This window comes from Marmota monax, unplaced genomic scaffold (assembly GCF_021218885.2).
Source record: "Marmota monax isolate L192 unplaced genomic scaffold, Marmota_monax_Labrador192_F-V1.1 WCK01_AAM20220418_F8-fsc00042, whole genome shotgun sequence".
Classification (NCBI taxonomy): domain Eukaryota; kingdom Metazoa; phylum Chordata; class Mammalia; order Rodentia; family Sciuridae; genus Marmota; species Marmota monax.
In genome coordinates this window covers 8,247,492-8,269,882 of record NW_026693008.1, presented here as the reverse complement: position 1 = coordinate 8,269,882, position 22,391 = coordinate 8,247,492, and the positions used below count along the sequence as shown (strand labels likewise).

At 37.2% G+C, this 22,391-nt stretch overlaps 1 protein-coding gene across 2 annotated transcripts in view; it reads right to left on the bottom strand.

Annotated features, from left to right (window-relative positions):
• Positions 1-22,391, bottom strand: part of Hacl1 (2-hydroxyacyl-CoA lyase 1) — a 42,666-nt gene that overhangs the window by 3,277 nt on the left and 16,998 nt on the right. For both annotated transcript variants that reach the window (XM_046452710.2, XM_046452711.2), the window contains 6 exons: positions 19,288-19,393; positions 17,750-17,833; positions 16,420-16,521; positions 14,220-14,374; positions 2,201-2,359; positions 306-413 (listed from right to left, as the gene is read on the bottom strand). In XM_046452710.2, the coding sequence (XP_046308666.1) occupies positions 306-413; positions 2,201-2,359; positions 14,220-14,374; positions 16,420-16,521; positions 17,750-17,833; positions 19,288-19,393 (714 nt within the window). The remainder of the gene's footprint in view (positions 1-305; positions 414-2,200; positions 2,360-14,219; positions 14,375-16,419; positions 16,522-17,749; positions 17,834-19,287; positions 19,394-22,391) is intronic.

The window sequence follows — 22,391 nt, the reverse complement described above, 5'->3', positions numbered from 1 at the left end:
CCATGTCCCTCCCTGGTGTAGTAGGAACATTAAGACTGGGGACCTTGCAATAAGCCCTGTCATTAGCAAAGCTTAGACATACACTCGTGAGTCTTCATCAGCTATAAACTATTTATAAAGCACTAATCACAGAGAGTTGTGCAAAGAGGAACAATGAAGGCAGGGTTTCTATCCTTTAAAGGGGCTGACAATAGAAACAAACAATATTCACATGACACAAGCACATTCCAATACAGCAAACTCTTTAAAGAGAGAATGAGAGAGAGATGAGAGAAAGCAAATACACACTGTTCTGGGTTACTTACACTGTAGTAGCATCTTGACATTTTAACATTTCTTTCCAAGAATCTTTATCAACACCGTGGTAAATTCCATTATTGTTCACCACCAAGAGTATGATTGGCAAATTGTACCTCAAAATGAGAACAAAATAAGAAGGAAATCATTCTTCAATCTTTTCTTTTGGTGTAAATGTTAACTTAAAAATCAGTTTTCTATAGGCATTTTGTAATATTAGAGGAAAACTAAAAACCAAGCATTTATTATCCTAATAAAGAATATTACACCATCAACAGAAACATCATAGAGTGGCAGAAAAAAAATAACACCTTCCTACTTTATTTTTGGTACCAGACATTGAACTCAGGGACACTTGACCACTGAGCCACATCCCCAGCCCTGTTTTGTATTTTATTTAGAGACAAGGTCTCACAAGCTGCTTAGCGCCTCACTAAGTGGCTGAGACTGGCTTTGAACTCTTGCCTCAGCCTCCCAAGTTGCTGGGATTATAGGCATGTGCCACCACATGGGCAACACCTTTCTACTTAATATCCTCTGAAGCACGTCTTCTGAAGAAGTTGCTAGGAATACTGTTTAGAAAATGCCTTTCTATTCACTGAGCTCCTCACAGGCAATCAGTCCTTCCTAGATGCTGTGAGAGGCACACAGCAACTGGCAAAGTCAGTTTGTGCTCACACTTCTACCTGTAATCAGAGATGCTTCAGCTGCTGTAATCAGTAGAAAGAGTGTCTAACAATGTCTTCAATGAAGAAAACAGACCAATAAAAAAAGCAAAACAAACAACTGATTAAACTTCATTAGTTACAGAAAAAGAATAGGGATTTTATTTCCAACAGATTAATTTCTTAGGATAGGCAGTGAAGCCAAAACTGAACCACACATTGCTATACTATAGGATTGTGGCAACTATTTACTCTCCAGGTTAAAAGGGAATCGTTACTCTCCAGAAAGCTGACTCCCCATAAATCATTTTTTTGGTGTCACTTAGTTGTCAATATTGACACTCTAACAGGCAGTATCTTCCCCCAATCTTGAATATACCAAAGCTTCAAAAGCCCCAAAACAGCCAGGCATAGTGGCACACACCTGTAACCCCAGCAGCTTGGGAGGCTGAGGCAGGAGGATCTCAAGTTCAAAGCCAGCCTCAGCAAAAGTGGTGTTAAGCAACTCAGTGAGACCCTGACTCTAAATAAAATACAAATACAGCTGGGGATGAGGCTCAGTGGTCTAGTGCCCCTGAGTTCAATCCCCAGTACCCACAAAAAGAAAAGCAAAAGCCCCAAAACATGTTCACAGAAGTCCTAATAAGAGTCCTAAGAACCGAATGGCTTTACTACAGTTTAAATATAGCTGGGGATAGGGGGTCCCCTTAATCCTTCAGTAGGAGCCACAACTCATGGGTTTCTCCATGATTCCTCATGACTAAAAATATAACCTGAATGACTCATATTCACTAGGCATCACTTCAAAATTTACCCTGATTATTTCATTTGTTCCCCACAATCACTCTCTAAGGCAGGAACTATTGCTATTCCTACTCCTATTTTAGAGAGGAAGAGAGAGGCTTGGTTAAATGACACAAATAAAATCACTTGGCCTGACAGAGTAGAACCAGTACTGAAATCCAGGCCACCTAGCCCAGAGGTTATGCTCTTAACCACTAGGTTCCTCTATCTCCCTGCAGAAAACAAGCTTCTCTCAGGCCCATTTTTCTTTTTCAGTGACCTCAAAACTACACCTCACCACTCTGCAGGTTATTTACACTGTGTTATCTACCAGTGCTATGCTCAGGGCACCTGGCAATATGGGGAACACTTGGGAACTGTCAGGCAAGGGGGTCTTGTGTGTAAATTTTCACATTTAGGAGAAGAAAATGCTCTGCTGTAGGACTGTGTCTTACCTGCAGATGGTTTCCACCTCCATGCCAGAAAACCCAAAGGCACTGTCTCCCTCAACACAGATGACCCTTTTCCCAGGGTTTCTATCTTTAGCCACTAGAGCAGCTGCAATAGCAAATCCCAAACCAACTCCCATTGTTCCAAAAGTACCAGCATCAAGCCTGTTGGGGAACAAAGCCAAAATAAAATCTCTGGGGCATGTCATAGAAGGTGGCATTGGCACAAACCTTCTAGTTATATTTACATGGCTCATTGGAAAATAAGAAAATGTAAAAACATTCTCTTTAATATAAAAGTTTTTGACTAGAAGGAACTGATTTGTCAAGAATAAGGAACATGAGAGGAAAAAGCTACATGATTGCTCAGAGGACTTTAAAGATATCCTTAGAACAATAAGCATGTAAATTGTCACATGATAATCATATATCAAGCATAAAAACTCTATATAAAAACTCAACCAAGAATTCACTTATATGTCCTTATACTATAAACACATACAGTTCCCAAACTTTTTTTCTACAGCATTTAACTTCTTAAAAATTTTATTTTCATAGATTAGTTTCATTTAGAGATTTTTGCAATAGAAAAGTTACACTATTTTACACTTTTATATTTGTAGACAGATTATTTTAGAATAAGTAACAAAAATATATTTGACAATTAAGTCCCAGTTTATAATTGAATTATTAAAATAACTGTAATTAGAAGATTTGTCTCAACTTGGACTTTTCTGTTATTTCCTCCTATTGCCAGTCAAATGGCAATGACAGAGCAAAGGAGGTGAACAATCAATTCCTTTTTATTTTTTTTAGTTGTAGATGGACACAATACCTTTATTTTGTTTATTTTTATGTGGTGCTGAGGATCGAACCCACTGCCCCACATGTCGTTCTACCATTGAGCTACAACCTCAGACCCACAATCAATTCTTAAGGTATTAAGTTAAAAAGGTCAGAGCATCCACTGCATAGTTGGAATTAACAAAACCCAGCAAAGATTAAAGCTGAGAGTGTCAAAAGACCTGCCTTGGCAGTTTTCTGCCATGTAAGTCCATGGACATAGTCAGAAAGAATTTGTCCAAGGCCTAGTTGACTTGGAGAGTGGAGGCTGCAGCCAGGGAGATCATCACAGAGCAAGGACTAAAATCAGCAGTTCGATGCAGGCTCAGAAGCAAAACACTGACAACACTCTAACCAGTCCAGTAGTGAACAGACTTCGAACCCACTCTGGGGTAGGCTGGTCCTGGAGAAAATAAGGCTTGTGGGCACTGGTGACCAGTGGGGTTCCAAAGCAACCAGTGATCAGCCTCCTTGTGCACCAGAGGACACTCCACTTCCAGAGAACCACCACCTCATCCCTTAGTTGTGTTTGTAAAGAAGTAGAATTTTGTTAAGAGTTAAAGCCTCCTCTGTACTTCTCCTTGATGCCATTTTATCCCTACCTCTCCACAGGTAATAACTAATTTAAATTTGGTGTTTATTAATCTCATGCATTTGGTATTATTTTAAAATTATATAGATGGCATTAGACTGTACCTTATTTCAGTTAAGATTACATTTCTGATATGTGTTCATGCTGACTCAAGTACCTTTAGTATATTCATTTAAATTGTTGAAGAGTATGCTGGGGATATAGCTCAGTTGGTAGAGTGCTTGACTCATGCACAAGGCCCTGGGTTCAATCCCCAGCACCACAAAAAGAAAAAAAGGAGTATCAAATCAAGAGATGCTAACTTATTTTTCCATTCATCAACATTCAGGTGACTTCCTATTTTTATCATGATTAACACATATTAGTTGTGCAAATTAATGGAATCCACAGTGACATTTCTATCCACACATATATCATGTCCATCCATCCCTCTTTGGCCTCCTTTCTCTTCCCTGCCCCTAGTCTTTCTCCTTTTCTCTAACAGTCCCTCTTCTTCTTTCAGGTCACCTCTCTCTTGTTTTTTATGTTTTTACATTTGAGAGAAAACATGAGATAATTGTCTATGTAAGGCTTATTTCATGTAACAGGTTCTTCCAGTTACATCCATTTTCCTACAAATGACAGGATTTCATTCTTCATGACTAAATGATATTCTCCAGTGTATAGTTATCATATTTTCTTTACCCATTCATCTGCTGTTGGGCACCTACACTGATTCTATAACTTGGCTATTGTTTATAGTGCCATGATAAAGAAAGGTTGCACATGCTGCACATACTGCTTTTGCGTGCTGACTTCATTTCTTCAGGTATGCACACAGGAGTGGGATCATATGGTAAGCTCTATTTTTTATTTTTGAGGTACCTCCATACTGTTTTTTTGTGGTGGCTATACTAGTTTCCAATCTCATCAACAGTGTATAAGGGTTTCTTTTTCTCCACATCCTCACCAGGATTTTTTTTTTTTTTTTGAGCCATTCTGACGTGGCTAAAGTTGAATCTCAAAGTGACTTTCATTTGCATTCCCTGATGGTTAAAGATATTGAGCATTTTTTCATGTAGCTATTTGGTCATTTGTACTTTTAAGAAGTATCTCTTGAGATTACTTGTCCATTTTTTGAGTAGATTACTTGTTCTTTTGATGTTAAGTCTTATTGGTTCTGTTTAGTTCTGTTTCTTTAATTCTGTAGGCTGTCTCTTTACTGTTGATTGTTTCCTTTGCTGTGCAGAGCTTTTTAATTGAATGTAATTTCATTTGTCAATTCTTGCTTTTGTTTTTGAAGTCCTATTCAGGAAATTGTTAACTGTGCCAGTATCCCCAGTTTTCCTCCAGTAGTTTCAAAGTTTCAGGTCTTACATTAAGATCTTTGATCCATTCTGAGTTGAAATTTGTGCAAGGGAAAAGCCAGGGAACACATTTCAATCTTTTGCATGTGATTTTCCAGTTTTCCCAGCAAGCATCATTTGCTGAAGAGGCTGAACCTTCTCCAATGTACATTTTTGACACCTTTGTTGAGAATCAGTTGGCTGTAGATATATGGGTTTAATTTTGGGGTTCTCTTTTTCTTTTTCTTTTTTTTTTTTGGTACCAGAGATTGAACCCAGGGGTGCTTAACCACGGAGCCACATCTTCAGAACCTCCCCCACACACACTTTTTTTTTTGAGACAGGGTATCACCAGGTTGTTTACAGTCTCACTAAATTGCTGAGTTTGGTTTGAGGCTATGATCCTGCCTCAGCCTCCAGAGCCACTGGGATTACAGCCATGTACCATGGCACCTGGCTTGAGTTCTCTATTTTCCACTGGTCTATGTGTCTGATCTTTACTGTTTCTTTCCTCTGCTGATATGATTTTTTTTTCTTATTTGGAAAAAATAAGGTGTTGCGATCATAATGTAATTTGAGATCTTTCTTCTTTTTTAACGTAGGTACTCATTGCTACAAACTTTTCTCTTAGAATCGTTTTTGTTGCACCCCACAAGTTTCAGTGTTCTCTCCATTTTTGTTTGATTCAAAGAAATTTTAAAATGTCCCCTCTTACTTCTTCAATTATCTACTAGTTGATCAAAAAGTGTATTGGTTCAATCTCCATGTAGTTTTTATAATTTCCTCAGTCTCTCGTTTGTTGTTGATTTCTTCCCCGCTGCTACTTGAGGTTGAACCCAGGGGCACTTTACCCCTGACAGTACCCAATCCTTTATTTTTTTGAGACTGGGTCTCACTAAACTGCTAAGGCTGTCCTTGAATTTATAATCATCCTGCCTCAGCCTCCTGAGTCCCTGGATTATAGGCATATACTGGCTTTTTGTTAACTTCGTTTCATTCCGTTATGATTGAAGAAGAAGAAAATGCGAAATATTGCTTCATTCTTTTGAATTTGTTAAGATTTGCTTTGTGTCCTAATATCTGAACTATTTTAGAAAAAGTTCCATGTACATTCTACAGCTGTTGGATGGAATATTCTATAAATGCCTGTTAAGACCATTTGTTCTCTAGTGTAATTTAACTGGTATTTGCTGACTTTTTTGTTTGGACCATCTACCTATTGATGAGAATGAGTACTGAAGTCACCCACTATTATTGTTTTGGGGCCTACCTCTCCCTTTATGTCTAGTAGAGTTGGTTTCATAAAGCTGAATGCTCTGATGTTCAGTGCACATAAATTTATAATTATTATATCTTCTTGATGAACTGTTCCCTGCTGGGAGCCATTAGCCACGTAGGTATGACAATTTCCTTGCCAGCGTACCCCATGTTGCTTAGTGGAAGGACTCGTGGAAATAGGACATTTTGCAGTGACATTGCATGTAGGTGACCTTGCTCAAGGACCAAGGCGGATCCGGGTTTAGGGCGTTCCCGGTTTAGGACTATCCGGGTTTAGGGTGGTTCCAGGTTTAAGGTTATTCCTGCTGGGAATAGGGCGTATCCTGCTGCCTGAGTTCCCCTTGAGTTCTCACGGGATTCAGACAGTATTTTTTGGGAGACAGAAGCCCAGTGGGGTTGGATTTGGGCAGAGAACGTGGATTTCCCCAGAACGTGATTGTAGACGGCTGGTGTGAGTTCGGGAATAAAGAGTTGCTGTTTGAATCTACAAGCTGTGTGGTGGCTCGTGATTTTGTGCCCAGCCAGACTGCGGCATTTGGCGTCCTGTGCGGGGAACTTCTGAAGCTTGGAGGTAAGTGAAATTGCTCGTCCCTGAGGAAGAGCAAAAGAATGGGTGACCATTTCAAAAAAAAACAGTGCGTTCTTGTTTTGATTTATTTTGGTTTTGTTTCAAGCTGCCTATCCCTAGAAATTTCTCAGGCAAACTGGAAAAAATGGTTGACTAAAGGTTTGAAGTTTGTCGGCCCTGAGGAAGAGAAAATTGATACAACGATTTTTTATTCCGTTTTTGTTTCATTCAGTTTCGGTTTTGTTTTGTGTTATCTTATTGGGTTGCGTTATCTTTATAGTAGATTAGAAATTAGTAAAAAACAAACCGAAAAGATGTTAAGTAAATTGTTAGAGGTTCAGACCATGGAGAAAGACATTTTAGATCAAGCAAAAGAGAAGGTCTCTCGAGCTAGTCAGACAGAGGAAGAAAATTTAAAGGAAAAGAGGTTGTTAGGAAAAAGGCCACAACAGGAGGCTGTTACTAACTCCGTTTTATCACAAGAGGGCGTAATTCAACCAACAGCCCCACCGATGGAGACAGCTGAGTGGCCCTCAAACCCCGTAGTTGATAAATGGGATCCTGAGACAGGACCTCAAAGATTAGCATGCCCTGTACTTGAACAGGTAGGAGGGCAGCGAATTCACCGTGCTTTAGATTTTAAAACAGTGAAGCAGTTAAAGGAGGCTGTAACAACCTATGGTCCCCAAGCTCCCTTCACGGTAAGCATGGTCGAGTCCATTACTAACTTGGACATGACGCCAGCAGATTGGGCTAGCATGTGTAAATCTGTACTAAATAGAGGACAATATTTGTTATGGAAGGTTGCCAATGAGGAATTTTGCACGGAGACAGCTAGGCGAAATGCAGCAGCCGGTTACCCTCAAAGAAATCTACATATGTTGTTAGGAAAAGGACCTTATGAGGGTCAACGGCAACAAACTGAATATGATCCTGCTATATATGCACAAATTGCTGCAGACGCAGTTAGAGCATGGAAGACTTTACAAGGACATGGAGATTTACAAGGTCAGCTATCTAAGGTAATACAGAGAGCTAATGAACCCTACGCTGACTTTGTAGATAGGCTAATTCAAACGGCTGCCAAAATTTTGGGGGATACAGAACAAGCAATGCCATTAATAAAACAACTGGCTTATGACCAAGCAAATCGTTGCTGCAGAGAGGTTATTAGACCATGGAGACATGAAGATTTAAACACATATATTAAATTATGTAGAGATATTAATGAACAAGGGCAAGTCTTGGCAGCTGCAGTACAACAGGCTTTAGATGCCAGGCCAAAAACATGCTACAATTGTGAACAAACAGGACATTTTAAAAGGAATTGCCCTATAGGAGGAGGGTTTAACAAAAATAGGTATCAAAGGAATAGAATACCGGGTATTTGCCCATGATGCCGTAGAGGGAGACATTGGGCTAATGAATGCCGTTCTCAAACCACCATAGAGGGTACTCCCTTATCAAAAAACGGACAAGGACCAGGTATTTTATCCACGATATCGTGGAGAAAGGCATCAGGCTCCATTGCCAAAAAACGGACAGAGGGGCCCAATGCTCCAGGGCCCACAACCACAAATCTACGGGGCAGTGGAGGAACCCAGCAACACCATCAGGGTAGTGCCCAGGACACATTGTCCATTAAATCCCTCATCAGACAAACCCGAGGGAGCGCAGGGTTGGACATCTGTGCCTCTGCCAGAGCAGTATTAACTCCAGAGATGGGAGTTCAAATCATTCCCACAGGAGTAAAAGGACCTCTTCCCCAAGGAACAGTAGGCTTATTATTGGGACGTAGTTCATCTACATTAAAAGGACTTATGATAAGTCCTGGGGTAATTGATCCCGATTATGTAGGTGAAATAAAAATTATAGCTAGTTCTCCAAGGGGTATATCAGCAATTTCACCTGGAGATAGAATAGCACAGTTGTTAATAATACCCAGCCTACATAATAAATTTCCTAGTCGTAGTGTAGAAAGAGGTTCCAGGGGATTAGGCTCCACAGGTGTAGATTGGGCTATGTTGTCTTTAAATTTAGATTCTTGCCCAATGCTAAAACTAAATATTCAAGGACATGAGTTTAATGGGCTACTGGACACAGGTGCTGACCTTAGCATCATATCTCATCAAGAATGGCCAAAACATTGGCCATTACAACAAGCCACTCAAACGCTTCGAGGCCTAGGAGTGGCGACTAATCCCCATAGAAGTTCTATGATATTAGATTGGAAGGATCCTGAAGGATGTGAAGGAACTATAGAGCCATATGTATTGGATCATCTTCCTATAAATTTATGGGGACGAGATGTCCTAGATCAATTAGGTTTGACGTTAACAAATAACATCAATCCTAATGTGCCCACTACTAGGGCTAGACAAGGCTTTAGGAAAGAAAAATGATTAGGAAAACAAGGGCAAGGTATAGCAGCACCAATACAAATAGATCAAGGAACAGACAGACATGGGTTGGATTTTCAGAAAGGGCCACTGAGACAATCAAAATTACTTGGAAATCAGAAAGACCAGTGTGGGTTCCTCAGTGGCCCCTGACTAAAGAAAAGATACAAGTAGCCCATGATCTGGTCAAACAACAATTAGTGGAAGGACATATACAACCTTCCATATCTCCCCATAATACTCCCATTTTTGTCATCAAAAAGAAATCTGGTAAATGGAGATTATTGCAAGATTTAAGAGCCATTAATAATGAGATGGTTATTATGGGACCTGCTCAATCAGGGATTCCTCAATTGTCTGCTTTGCCAAAAACCTGGCATGTTTTAGCTATAGATATTAAAGATTGCTTTTTTTCAATTCCAATTCATCCCGAGGATAGTCCACGTTTTGCATTTACTATCCCTGCATTAAATCATGAAGGTCCTGATCAGAGATATGAATGGAAAGTACTCCCTCAAGGGATGGCTAACAGTCCAACTATGTGTCAAATCTATGTTAACAAAGCAATCCAGCCACTTAGAAATCAAAATCCTGAACTACAAATATTTCACTATATGGATGATGTATTATTGGCACATAAAGATAAAAACATATTGCTGGAATGTTATGCCACACTTACAAGCTTATTAAAAAATTATAATCTAGAGATAGCAATAGATAAAGTACAATTAAATTTTCCAATTAATTATTTAGGAGTTCTATTATCCTCAACCATGGTCCGTCCACCAAAAATTCAAATACGAGTAGATCAACTCAAATCACTTAACGACTTTCAAAAGTTATTGGGAGACATAAATTGGATAAGGCCTTATCTAGGTATACCAACAGGAGAGTTGGGACCTTTATTTGATATTCTAAAAGGTCCATCAGATCCAAATTCACCCCGAATGTTAACTCCTAAAGCAAGAAAGGCATTAAAAATTATTGAAACATATATGGAAAATATGCATTTGGATAGAATTGATATAAGTTTGCCTTTATTATTTATTGTACTACCAACAAAAAATATTCCTACAGGAGTATTTTGGCAAGAAGGTCCATTATTGTGGATACATTTATCTTATTCTCCTAACACTATTCTTACTAGGTATCCTGAGGCTGTAGGACAATTAATACTCAAAGGAATAAAAGCAGTGAAGGGAGTGTTTGGAATTTCTCCCAATAAAATTATTACTCCATATACTATGGATCAAATTGATGAGTTAGCTAATGAGTTAAATACTTGGGCAATAATCATGTGTAAATCTAATGTTTCATTTGATAATCATTTACCATCTAATCCTTTGTTGTCTTTTTGGTCTAAGCATCCTGTAGTTTTTCCTAAAATGACAAGAAAAACACCTATCATGAATGCTCCAAATATATTCACTGATGGGTCAAATAATGGTACAGCAGCAGTAGTTACCCCTGATCAAACTTTTACATTTTTAGTACCCAAACAATCAGCTCAAAAGGTAGAGCTTAATGCGGTTTTACAAGCTTTTGTGATGTTTAAAGATTCTGTATTTAATTTATTTTCTGATAGTCAGTATGTAGTTAATGCTATAGTATCTCTTGAAGATGCTGGTAGGATTTCCCCTTCTTCTACTGTTTTCTCTTTGTTTTCCACTATACAAAATCTAATCTGGGACAGAAAAGATCCATTCTTTATAGGACATACTAGGGCACATACAGGATTGCCTGGAGCCCTTAGTTTAGGCAATGATTTAGCAGATAAAACTACACATGACATACATATTTTCTCTACATTTGAAGAAGCTACAAATTTTCATAAAAGGTTTCATGTTAATGCTAATACTTTACAAAAGTGTTTTAAAATAACTAAGGAACAAGCCAGACATATAATAAAACAATGTGACCTTCTCTGTCTCTTCTGATGTTGTCTTAAAGAATATTTTGTTGGCTATAAGTTTAGCCACTCCTACTTTCTTTCAGATTCTATTTGTTTGGAATATAATTTTCCATCCATTTAATCTGTATGTCTTTGCAGGTGAGGTGAGTTTCTTGTAGACTCCACACTGCTGGGTCTTCTTTAAAAAGTTCATTCTGTCAGTTTGTCTTTTAATTGAAGAATTCAGACTATTTACATTTAAGAGTTACTAATGAGGGGCTGGGGTTGTGGCTCAGCAGCAAAGCACTTGCCCAGCATGTGTAAGGTGATGGGTTCAATCCTCAGCACTACATATAAATAAATAAAGGTATTGTGTTCAACCTCAATTAAACAAAAGAGTTATTATTAAAAGGTATGTACTTGTTCATGTCATTTTGTTGGGTCGTCTTCTGGTGGTTTTGAGTTTTTGTTTATTTCTCCTCTCTTATTCATCTTTGAAGTTTGATGGTTTACTCTACTGATAATGTTTGATTCTTTCTTAAGTCTCATAGGCATAGCTACCCTTTTAATGGGATGTATTCTTTCTCATACTCTCATGATGGTGTTTATCTTTCTTCCTCTTCTGGGCATAGGAAGCAAATTTAAAAAGTCCTTGAATCAAACAAAAATGAAAGCAGAACATATCATACCAAAAGCTCTCCTTTAAGCATCATGCTGGTCTAGGGTCATGAATTCCTTTAGTTTATGCTTATCTTGGAAAATCTTTATTTTTTCCTTTGATTCTGAAAGATAGAGCCTTATTGGGTATAGTAATGTTGATTGGCAGTTAATTTCTTTCAGGACTTGAAATATGTCTTTCTGTACCCTCCTGGCCTTCAGAGTTTCTGCTGAGAAATCTGCTTTTAGTCTCATGGTCTACCTTTAAAGGTGGCTTGGAACGTCTCACAGATTTTAATATTCCTTCTCTTGCCAGTATTTTTGGCAGTTAACTACAATAAATTATGGAAAGGTTCTTGTCTGGTTATCTCTACTTGGGTTCTAAATGCCTCTTGTACCTGAATGTTCATTTCTTTCCCAACACTTGGGAAATTTTTATTATTGGAGCAAACAGGTTTTTCATGCCCTTGACCTTCAGGTATGCTTTTGAGCCAGATGTTTGATTTTTTTTAATGGTGTCTCAGAGATCTTGTAAGTTTCCTTTATTCTTTTTAAAATTTCTATTTAAATATAACATACTGAAAGACTTGTCTTCAAGCTCCAATATTCTTTTTTCTATTTGATCTAATCTGTTTTTGAGGCTTTAATTGAGTTTTTTTATCTGACTTACTGAACTTTTCACTTCTAAGATATTTGTTTGATTCTTTTTTCAGAATCTCTACCTCTTTACTGAATTTCCAGTTCCTATTCTGCATTGTTTTCCTTAGTTCATTCAATTCTTTATCTATTCTCCTAGACTTCCAATGAGCTTTCAGAAAATCTTTAGAATTCTTTATCCAGAATTTCATCTACATCAACATTGTCAGAATCTGTTCCTAGAGAGTTAAGAATGTTACAAGATGTCATATTACCTTATTTTTCATATATCTTGTGTTTCTATGTTGAGATTTACACATCTATTGGGATGGATTCTGTTTCATTTATATGCTGGTTTTCTTAGTAAGCAGCTTTCTTTTAATGCTGTGTTCTTAGGTACTGGTCTGTAGTGTAAAGTTGAGTTTATTTTCAATTGGATTCCATGGTGCAATCTCCCTGTGGTTTCTTTGGCTGTGATTAGTAGGTATAGACACAGTGCATACCATATCAGAGTCTGAGGAACTCTGAAGAACCCACTGCTTCTGTAGGTCTTTCAAGAGTATAAGTCCTCTGGTAACTCAGTCAGGTGTGGTATAGAGAGCAGAATATGTGGGGTGTGCCCTCTGTGGTTACTCCAACCATGGGAGTAGAAGCCCCCTTCAGGTGATGGAGGCTCCCACAGGCTCTGTTGATATTGGATCTGTTACTTGAAAAGAGATTCTGATACTTGTTGTTCAATCACAGTGAATGGCATGAAGTTCTTGCTTTCTGTTTATTCACTGGCTCAGTTCCTGGTGCTTCACAGGGAGAGGCATGGGCCAAGATCAAAGTCCCCCACCTGTGCATCATATTCACTTATTAGCAATGAATAAGCTGATAGGGTACAAGTGCCTCTGATGCAGGGAACTCTCATAGGTACAGTGTTCCCAAGAGTTATGAGTCAATTGATGGTGCTGCAGTGTGTCTCATCACCTCTGAAGGATGAGAGGGGCAACAGGGTTGCAAAGATCTGTAAACCCTCAAGATCCTGATGTCCTGAGTCCTGACTCCCTCATGAAACACACATCTATTCACTCTCTAACACTCAGAGGGCAGGTTCCCTGAACTACTGATTTTACAGGGAAGCACCTTTTGCTCTCCTCTGCATGACAGTCTACATTTCCCACATGATAGAACCCTCAGCAGGTTTGTGTCAAAGTCACTCTCCTGAGCCAAGACTGTCTTATGAGGTGGCCACCTGTGAGGTAATGCAGTAGAATGGCCTGGAGATGGGAAGATTCAGGGATTGCTGACTCCCAGAGTAGTAAAAGCTCAGCCGACAGGACCCTTCTTAAGATGGCTCCTGATTACAGCACCCTGAGAATTTGCTGGGTGAGGCAGTGAACTCCTTCTCCAAAGCTAGTTCACCATGCTGATTCCAGGTCTCTTATCTGTTTAGACTATTTCTGTGAGGCTTCAAATTTTGCATCAATAGTTTGCTGGGATTCTCTTTTACCTATACCTCTGCTAAGGGTATACTCCCCCAACCCTCCTCAAGTCATATTGCCATGTGATAAAAGCTGGGATGCTTTGTTTTTCTTGATATTCTATTATCCAAAACCTGGTTTTACTAGGTCTGTCTCCACTGTTGAACTCCAGTGCTCTCCCATGGCCACCCACCTCAATATGCAGCTATATACCTGTTGTTTTTGTTCCATCTGGTGGAGAAGCAGGCAAATGAATGGTACCTCTATTCTACCACATTGCCCTCCCTAAAATGTTTTCTTAATCTACATTATGATAGTTTCAAATTAAACACATCATAATCAATTATAATTTCTTTCTCAAAAGTCTTACCTGTGACGAGGTAGGTAGTTTTGAAGCACAGTGCGTCCAATGTCCATGGTGTTTGCTCCCTCGCTTACCACAAAACAGTCCCTGGGGAGTTGTTTTTGAATATGATAGAATACTGTGTAATAATTCATAGGCAGGGATTTTTTGGAAGCTAATTCCTAAAACAGTAGAGGGAAATATACTCTAAATTAGATTGGGACACAATGAAAATAACCAGTATCCATAATCTACTAACAAACTTATCTGGAAATAGTTAATCATTAGAGGCTACCCAATTTCCAAATGGCTGTACAATGGTTACTCTTCAGGAGCTAAATAACCTGTGACAATATGCTAAGAAAAATGTATCCCACAGTCCCAATTTGGGATACAATCAAATAAACCAGGGAATATTCTTCTTCCTGGAGAGCCACAATATAGGCGAGCATATTAAAGACTCTAAGAAGTTGTACATTAAAGATAGCTAAGATACACTGAATTAAACAAAACCTGAACAATCTTATTTAAGCACTCTTAGGATAATGTTGCCTTACAAAAACTTTTTATTTATAAAATTTTTATTCCAGAATATTTTCATCTAAAATATGGCACTAAATTTAAAAATAAAATGTTAGGAATACAGAAGACAATGCTAAAATCCGATTGTTCCCCATACACTGGAGACTAAAGGAGATGTACTACATCCACCATTATAGAGTTCTGAATGGAGGGGGAAAACAACAAGCAAAAATCACAAGTTACAAATGCCTCTGTATATCCATATGCTTTCTAGTGCGGACAGAAAGCCACCTGGGCCTTTAGCAGCAAGTTTCATCTGTCCCTAGCACTACCTCTTTGCCTGGGCTACTATGCTCTGTTGGAGATTATACCAAGATGGACTAAGGACCTTCCTGTACTCCTACACCAGAGAAGAGAGTCAAGCTCCATTCATCTTAAACTATGGAGAGTCCTAGGGAAAAGAAGGGATTAGTTATATCACAGTTTAGAAAATAGGGCTGAGACTAGCTCTTGATAGGAGAAATAGTTACTGATTAAAATTCCGATGTAAGACAAAATCAGGTATAATCAATTCTGCTCTGTTTGCTTTGAACATGTGAATTTTTTCCAAGACCATGAACATATTAGGGAATTAAATGTGCATAATTTGCTTTTTTTTTTTTTTTTAGAGAGAGAAGAGAGAGAGAATTTTTTAATATTTTATTTTTCAGTTTTCGGTGGCCACAACATCTTTATTTTATTTTTATGTGGTGCTGAGGATTGAACCCAGCACCCTGCGCATGCCAGGTGAGTGCGTTACCACTTGAGCCACCTCCCCAGCCCTAATTTGCTTTTCTTATGTGTTATGTGTTAATGCATGATTCCACCAGCAAGAAACACTAGGTAAACAGAAAACCACACCCAGCTGAACCAAGACACATTTGAATACATAAAATAGTGAACACCTCAGGAACAACCTATTTCATAATCAAAGAATAAGCACAACAAAGAATAATATACAAACACTTAAAACAGAAATCACTAAATCCAGAAGAAATGATTCATTTTAGTGATAGTAATGGATAGATAGACTCCCTTCCAAAGCCTTCACTGTCAGGCATAACCATCAGTGCAGAGAAGAAAACCACAGAAGAATTTTCAGCAGCAATACAAAAGTTAAATAAAAAAGAAGGCAATATGTGGATCAAATTTTCAGTTTTAATGAAACAGCTATCTATTATGTTTGCATGCCTTGAAGGACTTGTAACTTAAAGGCAGAAAACCAAGACTTGACATGCCCCAGGACTTAAGGTTTCAAAAGATCACTAAACTGATGTTCTGTGCCAAAATCAAACTGAGGGGCAATAAGCCACATCCACCTGCATCTGCTATTATAACTTTCACCCTCCTTCTACCACTTCACAGTAACTGACAAGCTGCAAGCCAAGATGATGTCCAATTCTACAAGAAACTTCATGTCTTTTTCAAGTACCCATATTTATATATTTATCTATTACATAAACATGGTTAAAACTTTGCTACCATTTGTATTAGGCTCCTCCTACCTTATTTTTGTTTCACAAAGTTTTTCACAGTTGTGAGTTTAACCCCTTTTTCCAAGCCCTGTGGTTTTCATTTATGATTCTGCACAGCATGGTGACTTAGGGCAGAACTAAGTCAGCCATGAACCTGAGGTGTTCTTGACTTTCAGGGGGTCCCACGTTACCTTGGATGCAGCGTCATTGCTCTTCATTTTTTCCCTCAGAGTATTCCACCACTTGCTCTCTGGAGGATACTGCCATGGTGTCTTATCAAACTGTTCTAAAAGCTAAAAAAAATAAAAAATAAAAAATAAAAAAAAAATAAAAGTTTTCTTTCCTTTTTGAAAATAAACTTAAATCACATTAATATAAAAATCTCTTCTTGGGTTGGGGCTGTAGCTCAGTTGCACAGTGCTTGCCTGACATGTGTGAGGCACTGATTTTTTAGCACCACATTAAAAAAAAAAAAAAAAAAAAAAAAAAAAACTAAAACAAAGGCATCCTGACCATCTACACCTATTAAAATTAAAAATCTCTTCTTGAAGAAGACACATTGCTTGCTATGCAATTCTACCCTTCACATTGCTCATACTCTGCTTTTCTTCTAGGCAGGAAACAACTGATAAATGGGTAAGATGGTAAGCTTTTGTTTGGGTCAGTATGAATTTCTGCCAGATGCTGGGATTTCTGTAGGACAGAGTGAAGTGCCACCTCCTCCACATCTCACAGGCAAGGGCTCTTAAGCCTTTTCAGTCTTTGACACTGAAGGAAATTAACTCCCTACCTAGAATCCTTATAGGAAGGCTGGTAAATACCCAGAGTCCTCTGAAATAGACTCCACAGTGATTTTATATGTGATTGGAGATGTATCTTAATACTGTGTACTTATGATAACAAATATTCTCTAAAATCAAGTAGTAAATGTGACAATATTTTATCTCCTGTTACAATGGAATATATGTTATATACAAATAATAAGAACCTGGACAAGTCATTGATTACAGGCCTTTGGGATAGTAAAATGCTCTTCATTAACTAAAATAAAACAAAACAAAAACAAAATACACCCTAATTTTTTTTCCAGTGTGTAGAGCCAGATCTTACTTAATAAATCCCTGTTTGCCTACTGAATGACTTTAAGGTACTTTTAAAGTACCTTCCCAAAATGTTTAACTTACATGAATATGAGTTATGCTCAAGAAGTTAGAGTTAACAAATTTCACAGTTACATTAAGAGTAGTTTTCTGGGGCTGGGGTTATGGCTCAGTGGTAAAGCGCTCGCCTCGCATGTGCAAAGCCCTGGGTTTGATCCTCAGCACCACATAAAAATAAATAAATAAAGATATTGTGTCCATCTACAACTAAAAAATAAATATTAGAAAAAGAGTAGTTTTCCATCATAAATTTTGCTTAAAACAGATATTAACAGACCTGTCACCAAGGTAATCAAGATTAATATTTTCAAGAACTGACTTTTTCAATCCACATAAACTAAATCCAGGCAAAAGCTCCTACCTGTTTAGTAACAGCATTTATGTCTCCTAGTAAAGTCACAGCAGGTCTCACATTATTCCCCAATTCTTCTGCACAGATGTCAACCTAAAAGAGAAAAAAGGCTGAAGAACAAGTCATGTTTATTCTTCAAAATCTTTAAGTCAATTAAAGCTGAATAAATGGACTGTGCATAAATGATAAAATTTGATTTTCAACTCAAAAAGTTCCTCAATAAAAGTAAAAACCCATAAAACTATTCCAAGTATCATAGCTAGTATAGAGAACCTCCTCATTTTTTCTCATTTTAAAATATTCTCTATGGAATTCTGGTGTTGTCCCATTATACCCACAGGAATCCATTTGAGCTGATCAATTACAGTTTTTGAATCTAATTGATAATAGGGTTCGAATGAAATACACTTAAGATTCCAATCTAGAGAAGAGGTTCTCAGATTTGAGCATGTATGAGAACCACCTAGTGGACATGTTAAACCATACATTGCAGAAGTCTACTTCAGAGTTTTCTGACTTAATTAAGTCTGGGATGGGGTACAAAAATGTGCAATTCTAACAGATTTTCTAGGCAATGCCAATGCTGGTGGTTCAGGGAACACACTCCAAGAAACACTCCTAAAGCATGGCCTGATTATTTTCCCTTTACTCAGAGGTTCCATTTCTGGACAGCCAGGAACAAGTGAAAATGGCTTTTGCAAGAAGGAACAATTTAACTACCCTGAAGGAGATTAGTTGGTAAAAAAGACAAGCAGTCAGGAGGTGGCAGCATCTTCCAGGTATAATCCACAATCTTGTTCGTGATTTTTAGTTCTTAATGACCCATGTGGGAAAAGGACTACTAGAAGCTGACTCCTTAAGAGGTAAATGGCAAATATGTCAAAATATGTTCTGTCATATATAACTAAAAGGAACAAATAAAATTTAAAAAACTGAATGGCAGGCTAGGAGAAAATTATAATTGAAGCTGAGTCATTAAACATTAAATGGAATGAGGCCAATCTGTATAGGGCAAATAGAGCTCACTCATGTCACTAGATAGGTAGTTCTTCCTATAGTATAGAAACTGGATTATAAAGAGGGTCAGAATGATAGAAGAATCAAAAAGAGGTAAGAGTATTTTTCAGACACGGTTTAATGACATAGGTAAAAGCAGAGTAGTTTAGAGATTTCCAACCAAAGAGTGAAAGTTTTGGCTCTAAAAGAAAAACTCACTCCATAACAATGCTGAATATTTCATTCTTATCTACCATCCTATTGAGTTTCGATTCTCAACCTTTAAATATACTTGAACTTGGATTTTGCTTTTCAAAACTTTATTTTGAAAAGTTTTCTGGTCAGAAGTAAACTGGAACATGATGTTTTAGAGGTTTAAAAAGGCAGATAACTTTAGGGCCTTTAATTATGTTAGACAATTTTTAAAAATCTTCCTTTGTAAAAAGAGAAAAGGTTCTTCACAAAAGTCAAGAAGAAAGCAGATCTGATAATGGCCGAGAGGAAGAATGATGAACCACAGACAGCTCTATTCTGAAATCTTTTCTGAGTACCTGGATAAACTTCACATCTGGCTGATATCTTGGAGGGAGTCCAAAATGTAAAATCCAATTCAGTCTAGCACCAAATAACACAATCACATCAGCAAATTGCAAAGCCCTATTTAAGAAAAAACAAAAAAAAAGAATGTAATACAAAGAGTACATCTATATTTCTTATTTGAATTATTCTTTTTTTAATATTTATTTTTTAGTTTTAGGTGGACACATTATCTTTATTTTAAATTTATTTATTTATTTATTTTTGTGGTGCTGAGGATTGAACCCAGTGCCTCACATATGCTAGGTGAGCACTCTACCATTGAGCCACAATCCCAGCCCTCTTAATTAAATTATTCTAAAATTAATTTTGGAAGTATTTTTAATGTCTAGATAATTTGGAGTTTATATTAAACTTATGAATTCGCTTCCAGGGTAAATTTGATCATCCAAGCTAAAATAATTTATAAAGCCATTCTATTTAAATAGTAATCTAAAAGATAAATTAAGTAGAATAAATATTATTATAAGCTGTATCTACAATCCATTTACTTTATCACTAGAAAAATTAACATAAGTCCTCTGTAAATAGTCTTGAAAAAAAAAAAAAACCCAGGGGAAAAAAAAAAGCCAAGTTAATCTCAATAATATTATTAATTGTAAACTATTAGGCATATCCTGGCATATTTTCATCTAGTCTTTTTTTCTATGTAAGCATATTTTTATATAACTGAGCTTACATAATACAGTCCACACATATTTTCACTTATCATAAACATTTTCTTTATCATTAAGTTCCTAAGTAAAATTTTTTAAAAGTTACATGTTTTTCTGAACATATATGCCACAATTTATTTAATGTTCTCCACTGCGGGACTGCACATCTTTTCTCTCCTTCCCTCCCTTCTACCCTTGTGCTGAGGATGAAATCCCAGGCAACATACATGCTAGGCAAATGCTCTACTCCTGAGCCACAACACCAGCATCTATGTTTGAATCTTAATGCACATTTCCCAATGATTCCTAGAAGCAGGGTTGTTTGTTTTTATTTGGGGCAGTGCTAGGAATTGAACCCAGGGCCTACTGTACACGAGGCAAATTCTCTACCAATGAGCCACATTCCCAGCACTCTAGAAGTAGGCATTTTTAAGACTATCAATTAATATTCCTGAATTACTTTCCAAAATATTATACAAGTGTATTACTAATAGTTTTATTTTATACACCTTAATACTTCTAATCTTTATTAGATTCTAATAAAGAACTTATTCTAATATAACTTCCAATCTTTGAATGAGTTTTATTTTGATATCCACATTGATACTAACATACCACTCTTGCTTTATGTTTATTTCATATATCTTTGCTCAATCTTGTGTTTAAGTTGTGTCATTTTGATAGCTATTATAGCACATAGTTGCTGTCATTAATCCAATCAGAATGTTTCTGCCTTTTTCTGAGACACTTTATTATCATAATTGCAATGAGGTTTGTTTTGTTTTTACTCCTCATTGTCCTGATTTCTGGCTGACTCCCCTTTCCTCTTGCTGTACAAAATCTATTTTTATTGCTTTTGTCTTCTTCAGTGCTGAATGCAATTTTTCATAGAAATTCAGCTATCAGGTATTTACTCAAAAAAGCATCTTCATACATTGTGTCAATCCTAGGGAAACTAATTTAACAAACAGATAAAAACTGCAAATTGCAGGATGAATTAGCTTATCGATACTCTACAACTCTTTAAATTATCAATTCAATTATTTATAATCCTTTGCAATACTTTTTACACTATTTATGTCTTTAATGTTATCTTCTCAAAATCTAGTTAGAATGAAGATAAACTTCAGTTCAAACTAAGTTACAATATTAAACACACTTACTAGTATAAGAATTAATTTGACTACTATACATAAGAATTTGATTACTATCCTAAGTACACTGAGTAAAAAGTAAAAGCATGATCTAATAGCATTAAACAAAAAACATAAGCAGCAAATATGACATTTAACTTTTCTTTTTTGGTACAGGGATTGAACCCAGGGGTGCTTAACCACTGAGCCACATCCCTAGCCATTTTATTTTTTATTTTGAGACGGGTTTTGCTAAGCTGCTTACAGAAGTTCTAATTACAGAACTGCAGATGGCAAAAACCTAGAAATAAATACTGTCCTCTTGGCCAGAGGATCAGGATACCACCAAACCACCGCCACTCTCACATACCCACACCCACCCACCCACACACACACCCACACACACACACACACACCTTCCCTCTCTCCGTTTCTCCCTCTTTCTCTCTCTCACATACACACACACCTTTCTCTCTCTCACTTGCTTCGCTTCACACTGAAAGCTAGAGAGAACTTCATTGTGGTTTTTCCCCAGCAGCCAAAAATATAAGATAAATCTCATTTTTCAGGTAAAAGGAACTAGAAAAAGCACACCCCCATGGTCTAAAGTATGGGATCAGTCTCCATTGTTTTTTTCTTCTTGCTTGCCCAGCTGTGTGGTATTATAAGGCTGCAGCAAGGGCCTGGGAAAGGAACTTTTGGGAAAAAAGAAAGTGGAGGTGGAAACCAGAGAGACCCTAGAGAGAAGAGAAAAGAAATCCCCAATTCTGGATATGAACCAGCAAGTGTCTGGGCTTACCCCCAAAAGCAAGGCAATTGCAAACAGACCCAAAACATAATAGCAAAGTTTCTGAAGCAGAACTGACTCTGGAATTAGTGCCCCGAGTTAAGTAAAAGAGAATCTACAGTCTGAACCTAACCTAACCTAATCAGTTGACTGCTTGCTAAACAAATAAACAAATCAACATTCTAAAGGATTTTAATATGACCCTGAATCTCACAACCTATTATTAACCAATCTAGGATATAACCCATAATTACTCAATACAGAAAAATGTGACAATTCTCAAAAAAAAAAAAATACATGCTAATCCAAGAAGTCTCAGATGTTAGAATTACTAAATAAAGACTTTAAAGCAATAAAGACTAAATAAAGACTATTATAACTATGTTCCATGAAGAATAAAGAAAAATATTCTTGAAATAAGCTTAAAGATAGAAATTCTGGGCAAAGAAACATAAAATGTAAGAAACAAAAGGGTTGAAAAC